This window comes from Thunnus albacares, chromosome 16 (genome assembly GCF_914725855.1).
Source record: "Thunnus albacares chromosome 16, fThuAlb1.1, whole genome shotgun sequence".
Classification (NCBI taxonomy): domain Eukaryota; kingdom Metazoa; phylum Chordata; class Actinopteri; order Scombriformes; family Scombridae; genus Thunnus; species Thunnus albacares.
This window is the reverse complement of record NC_058121.1, coordinates 5609228-5634835: the sequence shown is the minus strand read 5'-3', so window position 1 is coordinate 5634835 and position 25608 is coordinate 5609228. Positions and strand designations below refer to the sequence as shown.

General features: G+C 38.7%; 3 protein-coding genes across 8 annotated transcripts in view; 1 reads left to right on the top strand and 2 right to left on the bottom strand.

Annotated features, from left to right (window-relative positions):
• Positions 1-1364: 1364 nt before the first annotated feature.
• Positions 1365-11569, bottom strand: gnpat (glyceronephosphate O-acyltransferase). 2 transcript variants are annotated; one of them, XM_044376591.1, is made up of 17 exons: positions 11391-11569; positions 9082-9273; positions 8748-8924; positions 8510-8639; positions 8122-8249; positions 7811-7886; positions 7313-7464; positions 6750-6880; positions 5729-5979; positions 5204-5302; positions 4361-4534; positions 3802-3881; positions 3548-3688; positions 2795-2894; positions 2597-2690; positions 1548-1609; positions 1365-1425 (listed from the first exon to the last, which is right to left on the bottom strand). In XM_044376591.1, the coding sequence occupies exons 1-17, from the start codon at positions 11412-11414 to the stop codon at positions 1382-1384; spliced, it is 2055 nt and encodes a 684-aa protein (XP_044232526.1). In that variant the 5' UTR covers positions 11415-11569; the 3' UTR covers positions 1365-1381. The 2 variants fall into 2 exon arrangements, with proteins under 2 accessions (XP_044232526.1, XP_044232525.1); XM_044376590.1 differs by having other exon boundaries at positions 4361-4537; positions 11391-11568.
• Positions 11570-11588: 19 nt separating this feature from the next.
• Positions 11589-16265, top strand: c16h1orf131 (chromosome 16 C1orf131 homolog). 4 transcript variants are annotated; one of them, XM_044376593.1, is made up of 9 exons: positions 11589-11812; positions 12615-12791; positions 12894-13012; positions 14472-14531; positions 14736-14831; positions 14998-15084; positions 15230-15264; positions 15636-15771; positions 15919-16265. In XM_044376593.1, exons 1-8 carry the CDS (start codon positions 11734-11736, stop codon positions 15769-15771), a joined length of 789 nt encoding a protein of 262 aa, XP_044232528.1. In that variant the 5' UTR covers positions 11589-11733; the 3' UTR covers positions 15919-16265. The 4 variants fall into 4 exon arrangements, with proteins under 4 accessions (XP_044232528.1, XP_044232530.1, XP_044232527.1 ...); XM_044376595.1 differs by having other exon boundaries at positions 11590-11812; positions 12912-13012; XM_044376592.1 differs by having other exon boundaries at positions 11623-11812; positions 12606-12791.
• The window catches only part of LOC122999575 (E3 ubiquitin-protein ligase TRIM9), a 55223-nt gene continuing 45831 nt past the window's right edge, over positions 16217-25608 (bottom strand). For both annotated transcript variants that reach the window (XM_044376588.1, XM_044376589.1), the window contains 4 exons: positions 24251-24375; positions 23944-24122; positions 22313-22475; positions 16217-21814 (listed from right to left, as the gene is read on the bottom strand). In XM_044376588.1, coding sequence (XP_044232523.1) covers positions 21767-21814; positions 22313-22475; positions 23944-24122; positions 24251-24375 — 515 coding nt within the window. In that variant the 3' untranslated portion in view covers positions 16217-21766. The remainder of the gene's footprint in view (positions 21815-22312; positions 22476-23943; positions 24123-24250; positions 24376-25608) is intronic.

Genomic DNA, 25608 nt, shown 5'->3' with positions numbered 1-25608 from the left:
AACAATGTGTCAGCTAAGTGGGTAATCCTGAGTCTTCAAATCACCCGTTGGCCTGTTATTCCTCTGTGTTAGTGACCTTTCATGAGCTGAGCTTCTGTGCTCAAGTTAATGCTCTTGTTTTCTTTTATTCCCTTGTAACAAAATGATATCAAATGTGTGTGTTTCTTTGGAAATAAATAAAGACTGCATATTAAACAACTTTATAACATCCCGACTTCAATCAGTCGAGTCAGTAAAAATCAGTAACTATGATGTGACTTCGGCAACTATTTTTAGACTTGAGAATGTGAGAGAATGCAAATTTTCTTCAACCTTGACAAAGAATATGCATTGGATTCCTTTGGTGTAGCTGGTAGTGCTTCAGTAAAACTAACGGCAATTTTATCTGGTGTTTGGCAATAATGTGGCATCTGACCTGTAGTATTATCTCCACTGTGTAAACAAAGATGAATGCACCGCTTGTTGGTGTAACTTGGAGTGTTGGCAAAGGGCCTGAAGATGGGCTGCAAACTTAAACCAAGGTGGCTTAAATCCAAACATGCAACCTGGCACAACTACTTTTGAAGTAGGCCCTGGGTTTTGTGGCAAGTTCAACTCAAATATATATAAGTTCATACAGAACAATAGAAAATCATTTTTACCAAAAGCTAAAATATGCAACTTCCCAAATTTTTCATCCACCTAATTAAGCAACTTTTGTTCCACAAAAAACACGAATACTGAAAAAAAAAAAGAGTGTCAAAAGAGATTTAGGATATAGGTCCACACCACAGTGCATGAGGGAATTCATTAAAGTGCTCAAAAGAAGCAGACAAGACTAAAAGAAACTAACAGCAAACAACAAACAGAGACAGACTGAAGTTGATATGAAAGAGGAGACAGAAAATAACACAAAGAAAAGCCACACTGAGAATAGAAGGATACATATCAAATGCAGTCATGGAGAATGGCCACTATCCTGAGTGGAGTTGGCACATTCAGAGGCTTTCACAAGGCTGCTCGTAACAAAAAGGTCAGTTATGCAGAATGAGACAAAGAGCTAAGCAAAACACCTTCAAAGGCCTTACTCATCATCTGGTTTCATGTAGGTATAGAAAAAAGTTTTAATAGAAGAGTCTCAAAAAGAGAAAAAAAAGGCATTTTGAGAGGAGAGGTGCAGAGAAGAGAAAGAAATGAAAGAAAAAAAGAAAATAAAAGAGGTCTGCGGATGGCACCTCTTCTGTTCCGTCTCTTATAGAAAGCAGGTAGGTTGGACTGCCTTTGTGGGTCGACTTGTACTGTACCGCGCTGAGATGAGCTGAGAAAACGCTGCGTTTTGCATATGCAGGTACAAAGATTCGACCCTTCTCAGTCCCTTTTTTTGGCTAACGAGGTCGGTGAATTAAAGTCGAGCGACAGCAGCTTTCTGAGTCGGGAGTTTTCCTCCTAGACAAAGAGACAAATTAGATTTTTTTGAAAAGCCTGGAAAGAAAACACTATTTTTTCCTTTATTTTTGTATTTGAAGCCAACTAAATGTTTAAGCTCCAATTGACAGCTTGTTTCTTACCTAGAGTGTCTTCCAATGAGTTCACCATCACCTTGTTGACCTTTAAAGTCCCTTGCTCCGCTCTGAAGTAAAACCATTGAAAGGAAAGGTTATTTTCAGAGCAAAACAAGTCTGTGTTCACACTCGCTGCTGAATCATAGCTTATGTAGGCACTATTTCACTGTTTGAAAGCATTTCCAACATAATCCAGAGTAAAATGGACATCGTTTCTTGAAATATGGTGCTGCTGATTTTTTTTTTTTAAGTCGTTTTTCAATGCTGTGAACATCACAAACGCAATTCCTTTCACCTCAGATGTACTGGGGTGCAAGCAGAAATCTCAAAAACCAAACCCAACAAAAAAGAAACACACTGAATGGCTGGATACCACTAGAGGTCAAGTGAGATAATATTGGATTTTGTTATTTGGGTGAAACCAAATGATTCATTTTTTGTTTTGCAATAACGACACAACTGAAGGGTTTTTTGGGAGTCTTTATCCAAATTGAGGGTTTAATTATAAAGGTTATTGTATTATGTACAGACTGTAAATCCTTTTGAGGCAAATTTGTGATTTTTGAATTTTGGCTACATAAATAAAACAAAATAAATAAAACTGACTTGACTGGATACAAACGTACGATAAGGCTGTAACTCACTTTTCATGACCAATAAACCGATTTCTCAAGTAAAAGGAAAAGAACAGAACAAAAAGGAGCTCAAAGCGCCGTGTCACTCAGAAATGGAAAACGAAACAAGCACCTCAGCTTTAAAAAAGTCCGGTGATCAGCAACATGATGAACTGAATATGACCACTATATAACCATACTGATTAGATTCATTAATTAAGCTAATATAAATAAAAAATATCTGTCGACCCACTTCACACATAATATGTGTGTAATATTATTCAAGGTCCTGGTAGTTTCCAGAGAATTCATTTTCTCATTGATATGCTGTCTAGCTATTATTGGACTGTTGTATTTTCAGCTTGTGTTTTCATTTTAGTCAGCTGTTGCTTTAGGCTATCCAACCAACCAGGGACACAAGGATGATCAAAACCAACATACCCTTTGATTTTCCGTACAGCGCCCAGCCTCAGCAAAGCTGCCAGAGAGTTCTTCTGAAGGTCAGATGACAATACCTCAGTGTATCTTAGTCTACCTGGATAACAAACAGACACGACTCAAAATCAGTATATTTTGTTGAAGGTTGAGATAAAAACACAGGAAGAAACAGTTTGAAAAAATTGGCAAAGAGGGAGAAACCTGCTAGCAGGTGTTTGATGATGAACTTGCGGACAGCGGGGATGAACTGTTTTTCTGTCAGAGCCTCAGTGGCCTCTTCACACAGGAACCGACACACCACCTGGACCCAACACACAAACACACACACACACACCGCAGATATTAAGGTCAAAAATGTGTTGACAACACCCTCTAAAGGACATCTGATATTAAGAGTTCTGTTGCTTAAACATCAATTTCTTAATGAAAAAAAGGCTTGATGTTTGCATGCAGTTTTCTCCTGTTTAGAACATGTGCATATGCATGAATGTGTCCTAAGATATGTTAAATGGGACTTGACATTACATTTAGAGACCAATTTAAAAATAATTAAATATAAATAAATCTGTAAAACTGGAAAATACTGTTTAGTGCTGCAGATGCATGATATATAATGTTTTCTGCATTAATGAAAAGAGTGGACAAAAGAACCTTGTCGCTACATTGTAAAAAAAAAAAATCTGACTTAAAAATCTAAATTGACTGGAACACAACAAGGAACTTTATATGACTTTCAACTCTATCAAGTCTCCAAAAACGTTCAAACAATGCCTGATAAAGTCTAACACATTTCAGAAACTTAATTAAAGTCTGCAAATACTCTTTTTCCTCATCTGAATCTATTATCCTGCACCTGGACTAAATACAGGATTAGATATGCACACAACTAGCCTCCTGTATACAAAACCAACACAACCAACATTCACAAAACTACAGTGTGTGTGTCCCCGTCACCTGGTATCCTTGTAGAAAGGGGTCCAGCATACTGGTGAGGAAGGTCAGGGTTCTTTGTCCTCTCTCTGTTACAAGAACTTCCTGCTGAGTAACCTGCAGAGCTCCAGTCTTCACCAGCAGGTAACAGGCCTCCTCAAAATCCTACAGGACACATGACAAGAGTGAAAAATGAAAACCACATGTCTAATGGGCCTTACCGTAATTTACTGCAGGGCCATTTATTTCAAGCACAACAGAATACAAATGTTCTTCACCTGCACTGTAGCCCCAGGACAGAGGATGAACTCATTGGAGAACATGTTTCTCAGGAAGCTGAAACTGTTATAGACCTCCTCTGGAAAACACACAATGATTTACATGCAGGAGAAGCAGCATACTTGTATTCTAAATATCCATCTATACCATGTGGCTTTCTGGTATAAATATGTTGAACTATTAAGAGTGGAAACTGGTGTGCTCAGCCAGCACAAAATTCCTTGAAAGGGATTTAAATCTATTGCATTTTGTGGAATTTCTCTTCCTTTCTGAAGGATTTGTATGCCTTTGTCTCCTGAGGCAAAACTGACACCCTTTTTACACAAATTTATGCATTGAAAGCCAGCTGTTATTGAGTGGCTATGAAAGGTACTCATCCTATTTTCTGTCACAAACACAGTTGAAAATATCTTTATTCAAGTAAATGTTCCAGCAAACAGAGAAATCCCTGAAAGTGATGTGAAACTATAGCGACAAAATAACCGAGTTTGTAGGATTATTCCCTTTACTTGCCTGGGCTGTGTTGTTCTATCACATTTCACAATGTGTCACACTTACGTTTTTTGTTGGAGGTGGCAGTGTGTATGGCTGAGGCCAGCAGCGACGGTCGGATGAAGACGTGCAGCGCCTGGTTCCTGTAGGAGGAGCAGGAGAGTACGACGACTGCCTGGCTCAAGAGATCCTCTTCTGGAGTGATGGTGCTGTGAGGTTCCTCTGGCTTCACTTGTCCTCCTGCTTCAAGATCATGTTTAATGTCAGATGAAGGCAACACATAAGGGAAAGATGGTTTATTTTCCAGATATGGTATATTTTTTTCAGACACTGTAAATGTGTAAAAGCTAGCTTGTTGTTTAACATTACAGATTGTCTGGTGGATGTCTGGTCTCTCAGTTTTACTGAATGCAGCTACATAAAATAGCCACAGCGTAGCGAGCAAAATGTCTTTCAAAAAGTGGCCTGATATAAAGGTTTGGATGCAAGTGTACAAACCAAAATGGTTGGCCTTTCATCCACATATAGGATCGTTTTTTCTGCTTCAATTAGACATCTCAAGAGTTCTTAAGACCATTTTAGCCAAAAAAAGCACCATTGTTGGACTGTAATTGTGTTAATGTCAAGTTTTTAGCTAGATTTGTACTTAAGAAAGTACAAATATATTTATTTAAACACACCAGCTCACCTATGTGACACATTTCAGAACTAAGAAAGTTTTCTCATCACATCTGAAGTACATTACTTTTTTCAAGCATGTTTAACATACTTTAAGTGAAAGCTAGAAGCCTAAAATATACACTGTAACTTAACTTTGTAGGACTTTTCCTGATATAACAAGGAATAAAAAATAACAAGGAAATACAAAAATCAAAGAAAGAGGAAACAAACAAATGAATGAATATAAACCTTGTTCCAATGCCAGCTGGACTCTTCCCTCAGAGATCCTCACTAGACCTCGATGCAGGGAGAGACTGGAGGAAACTACCTCTGATGGAGGCATGTGGTCTGAGGGAGAGAATTAAAAAATCTTATCGACAAAATCAAAGGAGCAGGACAGAGAGAAAGGAATAAGGGGACGTGAGCACTTGTGATTAAAACTTACATATTGCATTAAAGCTATCCAATATGCAAATGTTTCTAGCAAGATGGTCTTAATCTGAATCTAATCAGATAATCTACTCCATATGGAGGACTTACGGTTTCAAGGATAAATCTTTTTCTGGTCTCAAATAACGCCACAACAGTATCATCGTTAGTTATATCTAGATTACTTAATATCACTTCAGCTCCCACTAATAAGCTCTTTTCAACCACTACATCTGAAAATCAACAAAGACGTCTTGTTCATCAGTTCACTTGAGCACAAAGTCAATAGTATCATTGTGACAACAGTGAATGTGCCTGAGAGGGAGGACTGGGATCATACTGTACCAGGCCAGTGTAGGAAGGCTCCATACTGCCGGGAGAGGTCCCTGAGCCACACAGCTTTTTCAGTCAACTCGTCCAGCGCCATCCCCTGTTTCTGCCCCGCCGCCTGGTTCTGGTGGTGGTTCTGGAGCAGCAGGGAGGCCAGAAGGACCCACGGCTTCAGGACCATGTTCTCCTCCTGTGCCCTTACCAACCTGTAGGCAGAGTTATTCACGAAGCTGTGGATCTCCTCGCTGGGCCTCCTGGGAATGTGTCTGGACAGCGAAAGCTTACAGTCAGGCAATGTTTTTATAATTGCAGAAAATATGGTATTATTATTATTATTATTATTATTATTAATATGGAATTATTTTTGCACATTAAAAGAAATATATTTTTATTTTAGAAAAAAAAAAGATTTTGTATAGATTTTTTTTAGATTTGTACAAAAGGACAGCCACATATTATAAAAACACTCTTTTATCTACATATCCTCAACTATACATGAATTAAAAAGTGAACAAACACTTGTGCAAGAGGGGGAGGAATCTATAAGCTAAAAGACTAAAGACGAGATCAACTGAATTACATTAAACAAGAATGATGAGGGGTGGAAAAGCTACTACAAAATATAGGATACATACAACCAGGAACATGATACAAACCTTTACAAGAGGTGGCTGCCAGGTGAAACAGTAACAAGCTTTTTAAAAATCAAAATCAGATATCAGTGGGTTCAGAACAAGCATGATGAGGGATTTACTGACAGGTCTCAAGTATGTAAATGTCAAATTTTGCCACGTTTTTAGGGTGTATACTGAAGATAACGCAATCTTGATTAGATAAAATCTAGATAGAAGGCCTATTAGCCTTGTTATACTCCTGAAAAGAGACAACAGCTTTACTGATGCACAACATGACATGTGGAGGAAGTTAATTCAAGAACTAATCATGTTGTAAAAACAATCAAATAGCAGTAACAGCACTGGATGCCTGGGTGTTCCTTTAGTTTTTACACTGATAGTTTAATGCTTGTACATCATACCTTGGTTTCAGGTTGAACTGGCAGCGGTTAACCCTGCCCTGGGATATACTTCTGACAGACACAGGCTGACCAAAGTACACATGGATACTGCCATAGTCTTCACTGAGGACCTTTCTGGCTTTAAACAGACCCTGTAAGAGAGAGATGATGCAGTGATAAACCAACTTCATACAGACTTCCTACACCACTAACAAATTTCTATGTCTGTACCATAAAACTCACTTTCCAGCACTCTGTTAGTTCATTTACCCCCTTTTGGTAAATTAGCATAATGTTAAAATGTTTCATCTCTGACATGGACAACCAAAAACCAGAAGTCAGTTTCCCAATTTTACTGTGGTGGAAAAAACTGACGATACCTGGTGATAAACATTTATTTCAACTAGTCACATGAGCCAATTTAAAATGCCAAAACTAATTCTCATATATGTATCAATTTTCTTTCAGGCTGCAAAATGACTTTTGATGAAAAGATTGTTTCAGATTTAGAGAAAAAAGGGTGCAGCTGTTGAATTTTTACACTGATTTGGGATTTTTCCAAATCAGGTGTTTAGGTGACTCACTGAAGTTGACTCCTTGGGTTTTGGTACACCCAGTAGTTCTCTGGCATAGAGCGACTCCTCCAAGATCCTCTCATAACTGATACTGACTGGGACCAAGCTGACATCATACACCTCCCCTTTGAGGAATGGATCCATCACTATGTTCAACAGACCTGGATGAAGACACAAAGATAGGACACTCAGAAAAATATTGATTATTGAACAAAAAAAAGGTTACATCAGTTGAAAATGGATTGTACCACAAATAAAAATTTGCAAAATGATGTTGAAACATGTTGAAAATATAATGTATGATCCGGGCTTTTTGTTTTGTTTTTTTGTCACATATTCAGTATGTTTTAAGAAGCTGTACTGGCAGAAGAAACTACAGAAAAACCAAAACACAGTATCTGTTCAAACATCCAGTGGGAAATGTTTTACAGATTACTTGTAGATTATGAATTTTGTTTTTCCATAGAAAGCTGGGAGAGCTTGTGGTTGCTTTGTCATGTGACTTACCTAACTTTGGAGTCAAAGACTTGCACGTTCGGCTTCTGGTTCCCTCTAGGAAAAATTCAACTGGTGCAAATCCATTCTGGAATAAAAAAAAAACATTTACAAACACTTGATTGTATTTACTCTCTCCCAAAGTTGTGCATTCAATACAGAAATAATATCACAGTTGTAAGTTGTATGGACTGTGTTCACTCTTTCTGGTTGGGCTCTGTGTACCAATTGTGATCAGGCCTTTAAATTATTAAAACGGGCACAACAAATGTCCTCTAAAACTTTAAACAAAAAAGTCTCTGAGGAAATAACAGTATCCTCACCTTGAGCATGGTCTTAACGTACTCTGAGAAAACAGCCCAGTACAGTTTGTCTCCACCAAATGACCGCCGAATAAAGAAAGCTCCAGACATGCGCAGCATCTCCCCAACAAATTTCATCCCCATGAAGTCTGCAGGGAAATACTGATTGTAAGTTTATACGCAAATAGTGATGGTGCAGTACAGGACTGAATTATGTTGAGAGGTAATCTGAATGTGGACAATATGAATATAAATCATTCTAAAACACAGCAGAGTACGTCCTCCAAAAACACCATAAAGTAGAATCAACACCTCTCTGACACAAAGTCAACAAAACCTGGACAGCTTGTACATGTCTATCTAATAAGCTGGTACCTAAGCACACACACTTGTTCTTTCCCATGCTTACCCATGCCGGCAGCGATGACAGGCAGAGCCAGGTCGTAGGTGTACAGGATGTATGACATAAGCAGGAAGTCCATGTAACTACGGTGACTAGGTAGCAGAACTACCGGGTGCTCCTGAATGGCCTGCTGGAGCTAACAACAATACAAACGCATATTAGGTGTGTATGTGTCTGTCAGTCTTCCAAAGTGTTTTAAACTTTTCACTGACACTTAATCATTAGTGTCTGTGTTTATACTCACTCTCTGGATGCCCTCTTCATTGACACAGATGCTCCTGAACAAGGTTTTAAAAACCTTGCTGAGTGTGAAGGCGAAGAAGCGAACAGTGCTGAGCTGCAGGCGGTGAGCCATCTCCTCCAAGATGGCTGATGCCTCCTCCTGGACATCATCAACAGCCCTGCCCATCTCTTTGGAAACCTTGGACATTCAAAATAAAATATTTCCCAGAACAGCATAATGTGGTAAATGTATTCAGCATCTGTCAGCTGTGTATTTGCCAAAGCACACGCATGTACTTTTTAGGAACTATGGTAATATTTTCCTATAAGTTAGGAAACCACTGGCATTAACTTACCTGATTGATGACATAGTGTATCTGCTCAGACTGAAGCACCATGTTCTTCAGCTGGTTGGCTTTGCAGGGAGCTACTCCTTTGTAAAGAACGGGAGTGTAACATCTGAGGGCGTATCTGAGGTCGCTGGAGTTCCTCCTCTCTTCCAACATGTCTTCAAAATCATCTCTTTTCTTCAGCATAGGATCTCTATGCTAGATAAAAGCAAAACATCGCACTATGTTAGAAGCAGGTATTGTTTCTACAGGGTCTACTTTGTGTCTATTGGTAAATACACATCTGAGCAGACAAAAATGACATGTGGAGTTCCCCAAGGCTCCATTCTGGGGCCTCTTCTGTTCAACATCCACATGCTCCCACTGGCTCAGATTTTGGAAAACAACAAAATATGTTACCACAGTTATGCAGATGACATACAAATTAACATAACCGTCTCACCAGGGGACTATTGTCCAATACGAGCACTGAGTAAGTGCACTGAACAAATCAATGACTGGATGTGCCAGAATTTTCTTCAGTTAAACAAAGATAAAACTGAAGTAATTGTTTTTGGAGCCAGGAAGAACAATTAAAAGTCAGCACTCAGCTTCAATCAATAATGTTAAAAACCACAAACCAAGCCAGAAATTTTGGTGTAGTCATGGACTCAGACCTGACTTCCAACAACTACATTAAGACAATTACACAGTCAGCCTACTATCACCTAAAGAATATATCAAGAACTAAAGGACTTATGTCTCAGCAGGATTTGGAAAAACTTGTCCATGCATTTATCTTCAGTAGACTTGACTACTGTAAAGGTGTTTTCACAGGTCTCCCTAAAAAAAAAAATCAATCAGACAGCTGCAGCTGATTCAGAATACTGCTGCTCAAGTCCTCACTAACACTAAGAAAGTGGATCATATCACTCCAGTTCTCAGATCTTTACACTGACTTCCTGTCTGTCAAAGTATTCATCTTAAAATGCTGCCATTGATTTATAAAGCACTGAATGGTTTAGGGCCAAAATGCATTTCTGATCTGCTGCTACATTATGAATCATTTAGACCTCTCAGGTCATCTGGGACAGGTCTGCTTTCTGTCCCTAGAGTCAAAACTAAACATGGAGAAGCAGTGTTCAGTTTTTATGCTGGAAGAAACTCCCAGAAAACTGCAGGTCTGCTGCAACTCTCAGTTCTTTTAAATCACAGCTGAAGACTTTTCTGTTTGCCTTTTATTAAACCAAATTTGAGGCTTAATATCTTACACTGCACTGTATTTTTTATTGTCCAGTTTTATCTGTCTTATTCTATTTTAACTTATTTTCATTTCCAAATTTAAAACTTTTAATTGTATTTAAATGTCTTTTTACATTGCCTTGTGTTGCTTTTATAATCTGTCTTGATGCCTTTTATGCTCTATGTAAAGCACTTTGAATTGCCTTGTTGTTAAAATGTGCTATACAAATAAACTTGCCTTGCCTCCTATTCATACTGACTATTAAAAGATCCCCTTCAAATGTGCTTTCAATGTAAGTGCTGGGGGCCAAAATCCCAAGTGTGTTCACACACAGTCATTTTGTGTAAAAATGCATTTCAAAGTTGATGTGAAGCTTATATGAGGCTGCAGCACTCTGAGTTAGTCATATCAAGTGGATATCTGACACATTTAGAGTCTTTTTAGCATCAATTTCCCTATTTAAGTTTCCTCAGACAGTGTTTCCCTGTTGAGCTGCGGTGGAAGCATAGTAACAAAAAGAGGGACTTTGGCACATAAAAGATTGTAACGTTGAAAGATATCTACTTTTAAATACATTTTTGCACAGAAGGAGAACTGTGGATTTTGTTACCCATCGCTTATATTGTAAGTGCATCATGAAGGGATCTTCTAATTGTCAATATGAACAGGAGGAATGACTATGACAAGCAAAACCTGTTTTAAATGTTCATATGGCCACCTGACTGTTATTTTAAGACAGACTTGAAAAAATGTGAACTTATCCGTTAAGGCACTGCTAGGGTTACACAGTTTAAAGGCAAGAAATCAACTGATTAACTTAGTTCTGCCACAGTGATTCAAACCGTCGCTGCATATCATGTTGCATAACAGTGGCATGTAGTATAAAACTACCGCGAAGTAAATCAATAAACTGCCTTATTAATGTCCGTAACATTATCACCTACAGTACAGAACAGTATGTTTCGAAGCTGTGTTGTTATATACACACACATATGAATGTGTTATTCACTTGTTTGAATGAAACGTCAAATGCCAAACAGTGAGAGCTAAGTTAGCTTAGCCTTCTGGCTAGCAAAGCATAACAGTTACATACCGAACAAACAGCGTTGGATGTCATACTGCGTCACTCTTTACAAACACATACACGCTGCTTCCAGGGATGTTATATGTGCATGAAGGATTTCTGTGGTCCTGCTTCTTGGTAAAGAATGCTCCTAGTTGATGTCAGCACTTGAACAACTTCACATGGGCGTGTTACTACCAGCCGACTTTTCCGTATATTTTCACTCAAATCTACGGTGGCCCGCAAGGACCGCCCCCACGTGCTTCCACAGTTTGTTTTCATTCATGCTGTCCGGCTGCTATCGTTGAGCCTCAGCGAGTTAGCATCTGTTTTGCTCTCTTTTTTGTTAACCTGCCTGTGCCATTAACTTAAAATGAACTCCAAAGCTAACGGAGAAGAAGACGAAGATTGTCTGTTTCTTGAACAAGTTTTGGACAAACTGTATGACTTTGGTAAGTGTAGTGAACAAGCTAGGCGGCTAGCTCATAGGCCGTCAGAAACCTACTAACTTACTACTCCTTTCATACTTGTTTTAGCATGTAAATACACAATGGAAAGTTAAATCGGTGCAACAGAAGTAAACACCTATTAAAGGGATGTATTTCCATGTGCTTTAGTAATGTAGGATGAATGAATAAACGTCTGCTCTACAGTCTTATTAACCATCAGTGCTCATGATGGTCTAACAGTGACATACAGGCATGTTTACCCTTGTTTCGGTTGCAGGCTTTTATCCACCTGTTTAGAAAGATATAGTTCTTAATACATTATATTTATATCAAGTAGTAAAGGACCTGTGCAAGTTTAAAGTTTGTATATTAGTGGCCTATACTAATCACTCCATGGAAGTCGGGGATCAATATATTTTTATTTACAATCACAGAGGTGATCATTGGTAAATATTGTTAACTCAAATAATTAGTTAGCAAACTGATGTGTAATTACAGAGACAGATGTTGAACTCTACTGCCCACTGTCTCTACTCTTGTATCAATTTTGTGTGCTGTTTTATGGCTTCATAAATTTGTGTTTTATTTCAGATTTTTTGATATTGAAAATTTTGTATTAAGGTATTTATGCTAATTCCGCATATTGATTTTCAATCTAATAGCCTTTTATTGCTTTTAGCTCACATAAACACCAGAGAGGGGACATAAACCCTGTAAAATGATGATGATGTTCAGCTAAGGTTACAGGGACTGGAATCACATATTTCACGCTTTCTGTACCCGTGTTGTTGACCTGATGGTGCAGGTAATAAACCAGCAACCAAAAAGAAGTCTCGGAAGAAGGGAAAACGGAAGAGATGTGAGGAAGAGGAGGAAGAAGACGCTCCTTCAGCTGACAATGAAGACAACAGAGCGGAGCATTTTGGTGTTGCTCACCAGCAGCAACAATCAAAGGCTGACACCACTACTCCTCAGCAAACAGGTAGGCTGCCACTAAAATATGTTTTGTAACTCTGCCTCCCACCTATACCTTCCCATATTCCAGCACAGTTTTCTGTATGTCTCCTTTTCTCACTTGTTAAAGGTATCATGTCTTACTCAGGTCCTACCATGCAGCAGGTGAGTCAGGTGGAGGTAGTGACCTTCCAGGACCCCACGAAGAAACAGAAGACCAAGCCGACGCCAGCACCTGACAAAATACCTGTAAGTCTATGATTGTTTTTAGCTTATTCCATATATATCAGAACACAGCTGAGGCTTACAAGGTCCAGAACACACTTGTTTTCCTCTGGTGCCACCCTCAGTTCTGTATTACATTTGTTAGCCTTTTAATCTAAGAATAGCAAAGTAGAAACTGGTAGAAAATTACAGACCCATTATAAATTGCTATGTTCTAGGATGCTGTATCATCTAGACTATATCTGTCTGTATTCCCCTGCTGCTCGTTGTGCTTGTTGAAACATTATTTACAGGTATGATTATTTCCTCTTCAGCTTCTGCTTGTTGAACACACCATTTCATTTTATTTTTCCTGTTTTCTTGCTTTTTCCACATTATCTCTTGATCATTCAGGTTGTGAAAAATGAAAAAAAGCAACTTTATCAATTTCATAATGCTAGTTCAGGACACAAGCTATCCTTCATAACACTGTAATGAAGTTTCTTTAGTCTTGGTATTGTCATCAATACTCATAGTGTACTGAGGCTGAGAGGCTTATAGAGCTGCATTCTGCTTTCTGTCATCTTGAAACAGTAAAGTCAGAAGCTTAACTGATGCACACCGTTGTGCAGGACTTTCATGATATCATAAGTCCAAGGTTGGATCATTTTATGCAACTTGTGTTATAAAAAACAACTCAAAAACTGTCTGGACACTCAGAGCTCAGTTTTGCTTGTTTGAGATGTCTTTATTGGATTGCATTTTAATATAAATCTAATTATTGTGATATTAGTGTGTGTAACCAGTGTGACAGATGAGGTAACTCATATATTTTAATATTTCAGCAGATAGACGGATACAGATTTTTTTTTTAGGTCAAACAGACATATTGAATTTACATTTCCATGCAGCCAATATAAGTTTGAAAAGGAAAAAATGAAAACAGATGATCTGCTCTGTGAAATCTTTCATCTTTTACCATCTTATGTGCTGCATTTTACGTAGAGTGTCGTCAGTCAGACTTAGTAATGAATCTGAAACTCTATACAGCACAAAGGAAAAATAGTTTTATTGCACAAAGAGGTACTACACTTCCTCACAGCATAATGGAGTAGAAATGGAACATAGGAGGGGTGAAGTGAAGTTTATATTCTCTCACAGGAAATGTGACAACATCCTTTCGGTCGCATGAAGCAACAGGGCTGAAGGGGAAGGTAGTTTTGACATTACAGTGGTATGAACTAAAAATCATCTCCTCTAGGATCAGTTACTTTTTACAGCAGCTTTACCAAAGAACTGAATCAAGTCAGCTATGTGCACAAATGCAGCACCTTCTCATAAAAAGTCTTTCCTCCTAGAAACTTGTTTTGAATTGAAAACCTGCCACCATGTGACCCATAGTTAACCTTCTCTGTTTATGCTCTTCCTGTCACCATCCATTCACTTCATTTTCTTTCTCCTCTTGTCTTTGTTGCCTTTGGATGTGTGATGTCTTCACGTCCAGCCCCTTCAGATAAAAGAGAAGAAGCAAAGCGACCAGATAGAAGAACTCAATTTGGAAAAGGTAACAATTTCATCACACTTTATATCTTCTTTAAGACATTTGCTGTGGCATTTATATTGATGTTGCTCCGAAGCTGATTTACTAAATTAAAATATCTGCTTTAATTACAGATTTAGTGACAGATGATGTGAATATTGTTATTTTATGATTTCTACATGTTATAAAATTACCTCCCTTTTATTTGTGTGTATGTACTGTATGTAGGCTCGTCTGGAGGTGCATCGGTTTGGAATCACTGGCTATAAGAAGGAGCAGCAGCGTGTTTTTGAACAGGACAGAGCAGTCATGCTGGGAGCCAGGGTAAGGAAAACTTTCCTCCCGTTCCTCCAAAGTTGGAAATACTCATGACTTGATTTCTTTTAGTGTTTTTCCAAAGTGCTGTACATATTTTCTTAGCGTCACGCCGCCCTTATAACAGCTGAGTGACCAACTTGTTGACGTACAGTAATTCTTCTCTCCTGATCAGCCTCCTAAGAAGGAGTATTGCAACTACAAGGTGCTACAGCAGCAGATCAAAGAAAAGAAGCAGAAAGCAAAGGAGGAGGTTCAACCGGTAAGACCTGCACCGAAATGGGTTGCCCTAATTTTACATATAAGTGAACATATATATTGCTAGGTTGTTAGTTAGAAGGTTATGGGGATGATAATAATAATAAATGAATAAATAACAATTCTAACCATGTGTCCTTGCTCTGTAGGACCTGAAGAAAAAGAAGAAGCAGAATAATCAAAGGTGGGTGGACTGTAAACATTTCCCTCATTACAGATCTTCATGGATCACGAAGCAGCAGCAGGGCGGTGTAAAGTGAAAGACTTACATGCTGGCAAACATTTTCTCTCCTCAAGTGTCCTTGAAGCTGTATAGTATATAATTATCCTAAATACGTAAGTCTAAAGCACAAGAATGTCTCCTTGATTAACAAGAATTCATCATAACCTGTGGATAGAAACACAGCACCGGTAATTTGCATAATATCTTTCTTCAGTATATTTGGCATCATTTGAGCTTCGGAGAGAAAATCCCACATTAACAGATGTTCACACAGGCTGCCTAGCTACATGTCAGTGATTGAAACCTGCATTTCCATATGCTGCCATCTCCAGCAGGGACAAGAAGAAGAACGCGTCCTCTGGTTCGTCCTCGGCTCCCTCAGGTCAGGTCGGGCGCTTCAAGAACGGCATGCTGATCCTCAGCTCCAAGGAGATCCAGAAAATCAAAGGCAAAAGGGGAAGTAAATAGGTGTGTGTTCTTACACTTCTATAAATCACTTAAGAGGAATTAAAAGATTAATATTAAACTCCTGTCAAGTGTGAAGGCCAAGGTTAAACATCTAGTGATGAGGATTAAGGGGAGTGCAAATGTGTGTTCATATGTTTGTGTTTGCAGGTGACCGATTTAAATCTTCAGGATGGGAAAATATCAGCAGACCAGAGGAAGAACCGGTATCCAAACCTCCATCAGTGACTTTGCAGCCAAACATGAAGGAGGAAATGGACAAAACCTGATGTTGAGAAGCGGATTTCCTGAGGACATGTCTCAGGTCTGCTGTAAAATATGAGGTGACGGTGTTCCTGGTGAAAGACCGCTGAGTCAGGATCCAATTTATCAGTCTTCAAAACGGACCCTGAATGTGCGCCATGGCAGGACGTTAAATGCACAAAACTGGAGTCTCTGTCGAATCATATTCCATCACAGTTAATTTATTTTTGTTTTATAAATGACCGAAAAAAGAAGACATTTTCATTTCTCGTGTTTTACACTGTAAAGGCTTTTAAAATTACGCAGTTACAATGCATTTCTCATATACAAACCATGTAGTCGTACAAAACATTTACAACTTGGCAGGAAGGGAGGAGGGGGGGGTCAAAGGGATCTCAACAAGACACATGTAATTTAAAAAAATGTCGACGTTTTCATGAAGAAACACACATAAACACACTGAATGGACCACGAGAAAGCAGAATCGGTCTTGCCCCTAAAAACCGTTATTTACATCACCTCTTGGGAGCCTCAAGAAGCTGTCTTCTAGATGTCAACGTTGCAAGTCTTCACAGAAACCAGTTCGTTCCATTTCATTAAAGGAAAAACATAGAAAATAATGACGATGGCGAAACAAAAGCTTGTGATCTGGCAGTGTGCGGCTGGGTGAGGTCACAAATTCTCACACCATTTTCTTGAAGCAGCTTTTTGTATTATTTATATATGTTTTAAAAAGAAAAAAGAAAGAGCATGAGGAAATATCTGCAGCACATCGCACATGTTTCAAGCTGTAAGCACATCTGTGTCACGTTGAGGAGACTTTGTAGCCGGCAAGCCTTTTTTTTTAACCTCTTTCAATCAACCATAGACGGTATATATAATCAGTAGCCATTCAACTTTTATACGGAACAAAACAAAGAGGGTGATAGACAAAAGAAAATAAATATATAATTAAATATATTTACATACTTAATACAGTAAATAAATGACTTTTTTCCTGTGCTGTTTTTTTAAGATAACTAACTGCATTGACATGCTTTTTTCCCCAGCACCATATCTTGAAGTTAAATTAGTAAAATATCTCACATTCATGGGTGGGTAAGAGTGGGGTTAAGGGACATGCCATACAAGCACTCTTACAATACCACATCTAGACAGGAGTGACTACAATGTGAATCATTCTAAATATGTGATATTATGGTCTGAATCTGCCACATAAAGTATTGGTTTGAAGGAAATGGACTGACCCCATTTTACCTGATATACTCTCTGGCTTCCCAAACCTCTGAAACACTTTGAATCCTAAGCTTTTTGGTAGTAGCTTATATTCCCTCCAGTCAAGATTTCCTCTGTGCCACTTTGATATCAGAACTGCCCAGAGACATGCAACCCCCCCTTCTCACCCCCCCAAATCATCCAGACTTTCAGAAGAACGTGATAGATGTCTCACGTTGCTCGTGGGCGCTAAATCTATTCCCGGGTTACAACAAAGTCTACCTTGGGGCACGTTTCTCCTCTGGTGTGGGAGGTTAGAAGAGACCGAGCAGCAAGTAAAGCTTCACATGATGCAACGTAGCCCTTAGGTAGTAGCTGGCAGTCTGGGGCACGTCACAAAGTCCCCTGTGGCAGATAGTTAGATGTTTGGTTTCTGGGTCGGGGGGTGGAGGGGAAGGACTGGTTCAAATCCTGACGTTTACACTAATGCTGCATTCATGTCACAAGGGGAAAGGTTGTAAATATACTACTGGAAAGCACTGCTTAGGTCAACGGGTTCATATATACCACTAGAATATACTGTTTGTCTTCAGTAGTTCAACCTCCTGCCTGTAGTCAAGCATAGAGGATGTTACACAGCTGGTAGACCATATATGGCTGCATGCCAATTAAATTTCAAATTAAGATTTCAACTTTAATAAAATTATTTATTATGGGTTTTATTTTCTTGATCTTAAGTTTGCACAGTAATGAAATACTTTCATTGGTGTCAATTTTTCCCAGCAGACATTTTGACTTGTCATAGTAGGAAAAGCACAGGTGTTACTATTAACATTAGCAATGACTCCTGTTCTATTCAGGTGTCTCAGTAATTAATGACAGCATCCTTTTCCTACTGTGAAATGTCAAAATATCTTATGTGAAAAATGTCTAAACCAAACTCTGCAGAAAACCTCAGCTTCTTCATGACTTCAGACAAGCTTCCCCACATAATCTGAATGCAGCATTCATTGCAGAGAGCCAGTTAAACTGGTCAGGCTTGTTGCAGACTTGCACTGTAGCGTAAAACGCCATCTGTTTTGCTATCCTAGGACTTAAATGTCATGGATTTGACATTCTTGATAACAGCTTTGATTCAAAAATAAATATATAATCCCGTCTCCAGCTCCCAGAAAGGTTCAATCATCATTCTCCAGTAGAATTTCTTCATTCAGTAAAGAAAGAACCCAAATTCAGGAAGCAGAACAAAACATAATTAAAAGATATTATACTACTCTAGTCCTCTACAGTTAAGTAAATTATTTTAAAATAAGTACAAATGAATGTATAATATTTCTGTTATATTATTGAAAATAGAGCTTTCTAATTTTAGTAAGAAATACCTGCTTCACCTGGCGTATTTAAAGTTTGCGTTGAACTGAAAATGAGAAGAATAAGGTAAGGAGGATATAAGTGCTTCCTGCGATCATAAGAATTTGTCAACATATATAAAAACATGTAAAACAGAAAAGAAATGACTGTTTTATGTCCCTGATTGAATGTTGGAATATCATGCGATAGATGAGACAAAATGCTTGCTGACATTTTTTTTTTTTTTAAAGTCAGCAGTTAAAGGTATGAACACACAGTTGACCCATATGTAACAACAGGATTAGTTTAGAAATGCATCAATCCTGTTGTACCTCCATCCAACAGCAGAGGGCGAGCTGTCGTAGCGGTTGGCTTTAACATCACTCTTTGCAATAACAATAATACAGTTCACTATTTACAATACAGCTTCAGATATTTTGTAAACTTGTTTGATGCGTAATCCATGCTTAATATCACACGTCATAATCACATATCAGTATTTACAGTTTGTGGATTCCCATACACACACACATATGACCCCAACATCTGTATGGCAGGTCTGCTGTCTACACTTCTAATTACTTCTCTCTCACACTCAGAACGTTATAGATAATAGAAATATTTCAATATCGTAATAAAGATTAAATAAGTTTAAATTCATTTAAAAACAAACTTCTGCATTCTCTGCTGCATCGAGCTGAGTGACATGATAAAATATACATGGGTGACGCATGTTTAAACGATATTATCTTATATCCTGTGTCACAGTGGTCTGGTTGAATTTTGAAGCTACTGTCCTCTACAGGCTGCCGTATCCAGCCGCCTGACGAGACGTCTGCAAATGTAGCTTTACCTGATGTGACTTTTCAAGATCATTAAAGGTACCTGGTCGTGTGAGATTCTACAGAGAGACTGAAAGATGAGCACACGATAAAATTACTAAGAGAAAACCACACTTATTTTTTTTAAAGCAAGGTTAGGCTCAGTTCCATTTCATTTTAGCATGTTTTGACGTTCATCCTGATGTGTACAGAGCATGGGAGAGGCTGACTGAACTTGTTACCTCACCTTGATTAATACACACATTTAAACCTCTTAAACCTCATTGAAACACCGGTTGGTCACTTATTACAAACTCCTGCTGTGCTGCAAAACATTATTCAAACCCACAGAATAGTTTTTAAAATTCTAGTGAAGATCCAAAAGTTAGCGAAGATGCCAAATATGTCTGATAAGTTGAAATGAGGAAATATGTATAAAACGATGCACAAGACATCTAGAATATATCTATTTGATTTAATGACAGGATTCTTGAGTTTGAATAAAGCTGAAGAGCTGTAATAAGATGAAGCAGAATATAAATCTCTCAGTAAATGTGGAATAAGAGGCTTTAAATGACCCTACAGCTATTTAAAGGGGAAACCTGAATATTAAGGGTTAAATGTCAATTTAACTCCTGCAGGATGTCTCAAACTGATTTCAATCACTTCTATTAAGATGTCAGTTGCTTGCATGTACGGCATATTATTATTGGTGGTAGTAAAAGTTACAATAATACAAGCTAAAGGACCCAACAAGCCTGGAGTGGCGCTAAAGACTAGAAATTGGAGTTGTATCAGTTAATAGTTAAGTCCACTGTCTGCAACTTCATATGAAGTTATTTCCTGGGCTTATTTTACGGCCTACTTCTATGCAGCTTTAAATAACACTGAATGATAATAATCCAAAGCAAAACACTATGTTTACAGTTGTAATGAAATGTAGCAGCATGTTTCAATGCTTTCAAAAGTAGTTTGATATCTTGGAAAATGTGTTCTCCGCTTTCTGCCAAGAGTTTGATGAGAAGATTGATACCACTCATTTATTTGTCCATCAAATATAATGCTACATCCAGCAGCAGATTAGCTTAGCTTAGCATAAAGACTGGAAGCAGGGGGAAACAGCTAGCCTGGCTCTGAGTAAAAGTAACAAAATCAACCAACCAGCACCTCCAAAGTTAACTGATTATCAAGTTATGTCTCGTCTCTTTAATCAGTACAAAAAACAAAGATTTTTCCCCGTTTCAAGTCTTTATGCTAAGCTAAGCCAAGCAGCTGCAACTAAATGAATTCAGCACTTTGTGTTGCAGGATAAAACATCCCCCCTTCTCTTCCAGGCTCTGTAGATCTATCACATCACTGAACAATGAAATGGAACTCTCCCAGCTTGACCTCAGTGTGTAAACCTCTTTGACAACAGCACCAAACAATCTTTACGCCACTTTGCATGACACAGAGATCTCAGATATTCCTACCCACAGACAGGAAGTCAGTTCTCCATTAAATACGAACTGAGAGGGGAAAAACAGAAAACAGAGAAGGCGGCAGTGTTGTCGGAGCTGCAACTGAGATAAAAGTTTAGCTTTTGAATATTTCATGAGTGAAACAACCCGTGGTGCCATTTGAACTCCTAAAAAAAACTGTTTTCATCTGGTTTAATCTGTAAACACACCTGAGAGAGAAGCAGAGCAACAATGAGCATCACTGAATCATTTCTCCCTCGTTTTTTTTTCCCGCCTTCTGAAAGCACCTTGCTGCTATAAACTGCTATTGATAACTAATGATGACTATGGTGTTGTTTTCTGATTGTATATCAGTAAATCAGTAAACAGATCAGATACCAGTTAGCACAATAAAAAGCAAAAATAACTTCTAGCACAATATTATTTCACTGCACAGTGTGAGAGTCTTCACTGTTGATTCTGTCAAAGTGTGAGGATTGATTCGTTTGATCACAGGCCTCTAGGAGACATTTCAGGCCGTATTGTTCTTTCAGTGACTTTTTTTTTTTTTTTTTTGGAATGGCACAAGCTGGAATAATAACATGAGTGCTGTTATTATTCTGGAGTTCACAGGGCAAAGACCGGGATATGAAAAAAGTATGGCGATCCACAGTAACTCTGTAGTGACATCCACAAGCTTCAATCAATGTATTTATAGCCAATAATAACTCAGATTTAATCCTTCATCACAAATTATGGAGCAGGATTTCACCCTGAAGTGTATCCAAGACAAAGGGCACCTTGAGAAGGGTGGGAGAGGGCTAAATCCCATCTGGCAGGATTTAAAAAGATCCATGTGGGAGTGAAGTGAGGCTGCATATGACGTTGTTGGTTTGTATCCAGGGCACGCTCAGACGGAGGAAGGAGCTCCTACTGTTTGATATTCTTTGGCACCTCCAGGCCCGTCAGTAAGGTCACCTGAAGAGGACAAAAAGACAAAAACACAACAATGAGATCATCACTACTGAGGCTGAGAACAGTCCAGCTGGATCTGGAGAACATACACACATTTGACATCTAGTATGATTTAAGGCACATTTGACCATTAACTGAGATCACAGTTTTAGTTGGATTTAAGGAACTTCTGAACTACCAGCTAGGTTGACACATACTCAGTGGACACTTGGGATTGGGCAACTCAACACATTGAAAATTGATCACACTTTCAAGTTCAGAAGTCGCCAATACAGCTCATGGCTTCATTCAAGAGTTTTCAGTTTTCAACAAGACTGGTTGCTATTATTGTGTTTTACAAATCAGGAGATATTTGTTTTGTGCTGCTGCAGCCTGCTGATGAACACGAATGAAGGTAAAAATCTGAGCACTACAAGAAAATACAACACTGGCTGCACCGTTTTTTGCTGCGACACGTGGCAGCTCTGATGTCAATGTAAAGTCCCACCAACACACACTGACCTGTACGTTTCTATTGAGGCTGACTGCGGGCATGAAGACCCCGTCCAGGTTCTCAAAGGCAGTTGGTCCATGCTGTTCCTTGTTGATGAAGAAAGTCAGTGTGTGTTTGGTCAGATCCAGCAGGACACCCACAGTCGAGCCTTTACTGATGCCTCCCTCCGCCCTACACACACACATACAGATAGATAAAAAAGGATAAATTTGGGGGATACGTGAAGTGAAAGTGAGAGAAAAAGTGTAACTGGAGGATCTACCCAAATGTGAAATTAAAACAAAGACTGTTTTAATTAAGAATTTAAAACGTTTCATCTTTGATAAGTGATAAATTTCCAGTGGAACTGATTTGTCAGTAAAGTAGATGAAAACAATTTGTTGACCCTCACATTGATTGACATTTTTGACTCAGTTAAAATGCCTGTCATTGACTGTGTAAAAATGCCCAAAATCTAAACACAATCAATATAAAGGCAGCTTGCATTCACAAGTGGACCTAAAGACCTATCCACTCCAGATGTTTAAAAGATTGTTGTTTTATTCTACATCTGACCACAAAGTGCTTGAGAGACATTAAAATCTCATTTTCAGTGATATAGATTTTTATATAATTTTGTTCAACAAGTCTTTTTACAAGCACATTCAGGACAGACTGTCTTCTACCATCTGTTCAGTCCAGTCTATGCACTAGAGGGTGAGAGAAATGAATGTCTCTAAATGTAAAAATGAGATATGCTACTGAAAACGTGTTTTAACTGTAAAACCTGTTTTCTCTTAGAAGCTAAGGTGTGAAACCACTTTTAGATGTGCAAATAGCCACGTTTCTCTGAGCTCTAAACACATTACACCTGCCTCAGGCCTGGGCTGAGTGAAAGTCAGCACTCTGAGAGAGAGAGATGAGGAAATCAATACATGGCACATAACAAGAAACGCAGGCATGAGATGATTAATGACATGAAAGCAAATGGCACTGTGAATGCACCTGTAGTCTGGGTGAACTGCGAAAAGAAAGAAAGAAAGAGGGAAAGTGTGCGGTTTTACATATTCATGTGACGGGTCGTCTTTTCTCTTGTGAAGAATAGACATTTTCTTGAGAATAAATGTTTAATGAGAGTTTGATAGCTTCCTTGTGACACTGAGAGAAATGGTGCAGAGAGATGTTTTGATGTCTTCTGCAGCCTGCAGTCTTCTTCTGCTGCTCCCTGGTGTGTTTGTTAGTGGATATTGTATGAACCCCGGGGTTCCCTCTGTCATCCTGTGCATGTATCATTATCCTGTGTGTGTGTGTGTGTTTGTGTGTGTTTGTGCGCGTTGCTGGGTGAGATTTAACGAACAGAACACATGATGATGAATTGATGAAGAGAATGCCTCCTGCTGTTCTTGTTGACGAACGGATGGTGTTAATTAGTTCAAATGATAGTTGCCACTCTCTAATGAGGCATACTTTATTTAAACTTTATAAGTTTTAACTGATTGACCTAATTAATGGTTTATACATGATTTAAGTAACAAGACTTTATTAACTAATGACATAACACATTGTCATTTCATATACTTTGTTATTATAGCCACTTTAAACAACAGATACTTTTTGTCATGACACTATTGGCCCTCTGGCACATACAGTGTACACATACCTGTTGGTGTGGGAGTTGTTGTGCATGAACCAGGAGCGGTTGTTGTCTACATACATGGCCCAGGCCTTGTCATCTTTCCCCAACATCATGTCTTTCATGGTGTTGATCCTCGCTATGCCAAACGCAGGGTCCGGGTGGTTGTCATAGCGATCGATGCTGACCTCCCAGTAGTGGATGCCCTGAGATGCAAAGGAATATAGAGCACATCTGATTAATCTTCAATATAAGTCACTATAGGAGAGCCAATTAGTAGAGACCTGGTCCTACTACAAAATGCTAATCACTAGTGATATGGCGTGAATGTCACCTTAGAGAAAGCAGCGGTTCCCAGCACCACACGGTCATCATAGCTGTTACAGGAGACTGTCTGGTTTTCATTGGTCAGAACAATGTCCCGGTGAGCTGAGGTGGGGTCAAAGGTGAACCAAGCCACTGTAGGAAGGACACAACAGTCAGTCATGATGCTACATCCATGTGCTACGATTCAATTTTCAGACAGAAAGCTATTATAAAATGCAGAATAAGAAACTGATTGGACTAGTGGAGCTTTATTTGCTGGGTGCTGCACTGTGGAACTTTTCCTTAAATTGACATTGGATTTGTTCACTTTCTCATTGTACCATCAAAAGTTTGTATAATAACAACATCTCTTTCTCATTTTCATGTTATACTAAATATACGTTCCTGTTAATATGACATTATAACAGGCATTTTTCACTGTTCTCTGACATTTCATAGACAAAACAATGAATCGAGTAAATCAGCAACTTCATTGACAATGAAAATAATTGTTAGTTGCAGCCCTACATCTAATTCATATTTTATATTTAGACATTTTAGTTATTTAATAGTTGAAAAATAAGTTATACACATGATATAGTATATAATAAATCATATGTATTAACAGTTTGTTTCTGCCAGACAGACTTCTGTATGGAAATCAGTGTCTGAGAATATTATGATCAATTGGTAAGTCTGGCCGTTCATAGATGTGTGAGTGACTTTTACTGCAGGGTGCAAACACACACACACACACACACACACACACACACACAAATTGGACATCATAATCTGTTTGTTTTGCAGCCACAGTCTTTGTCGCCAGCTCTTTTTTCTGGTTAAGCCAAGCCAACAAAAGTCACATCCCATAATTTCCCTTTTTCAGTGTAGCTGCAAGAAGCCTCTCATTCCTCAAGGAGAGAGGGAGGAGGAAAAGGAGGATGGGTGAGGGGTGAGACATAAAAGAGAGAAAGCAAAGGAGGGGGAGTAGGCACTTAGAAAGATGACAGAAACAGAGAAAGAGGGTGGGAGGGATGAACGGTTATGAGTCACAAAACAGACTTTCATTGTTACTGTGGCTGGCAGAGACAGACTGTGTGTGTGTGTGTGTGTGTGTGTGTGTGTGTGTGTGTGTGTGTGTGTGTGTGTGTGTGTGTGTGTGTGTGTGTGTGTGTGTGTGTGTGTGTGTGTTGAGTGGTCATCCCACTGCAGATATGGAGGATTTGTTACTGTACATTTTTTACTGCACTTTTCTGATGGTTCTTCTAACCCTTTTCTTTCCTTCTTTTCTGCTCCACTCTTCACCTGTCCTTCCTTTCCTCTCCTCTACTTTCCTTCCATTTCCTTGCCTGTCCTTCCTTTTCCTTTCCTTTTCTTTCTCCTTCC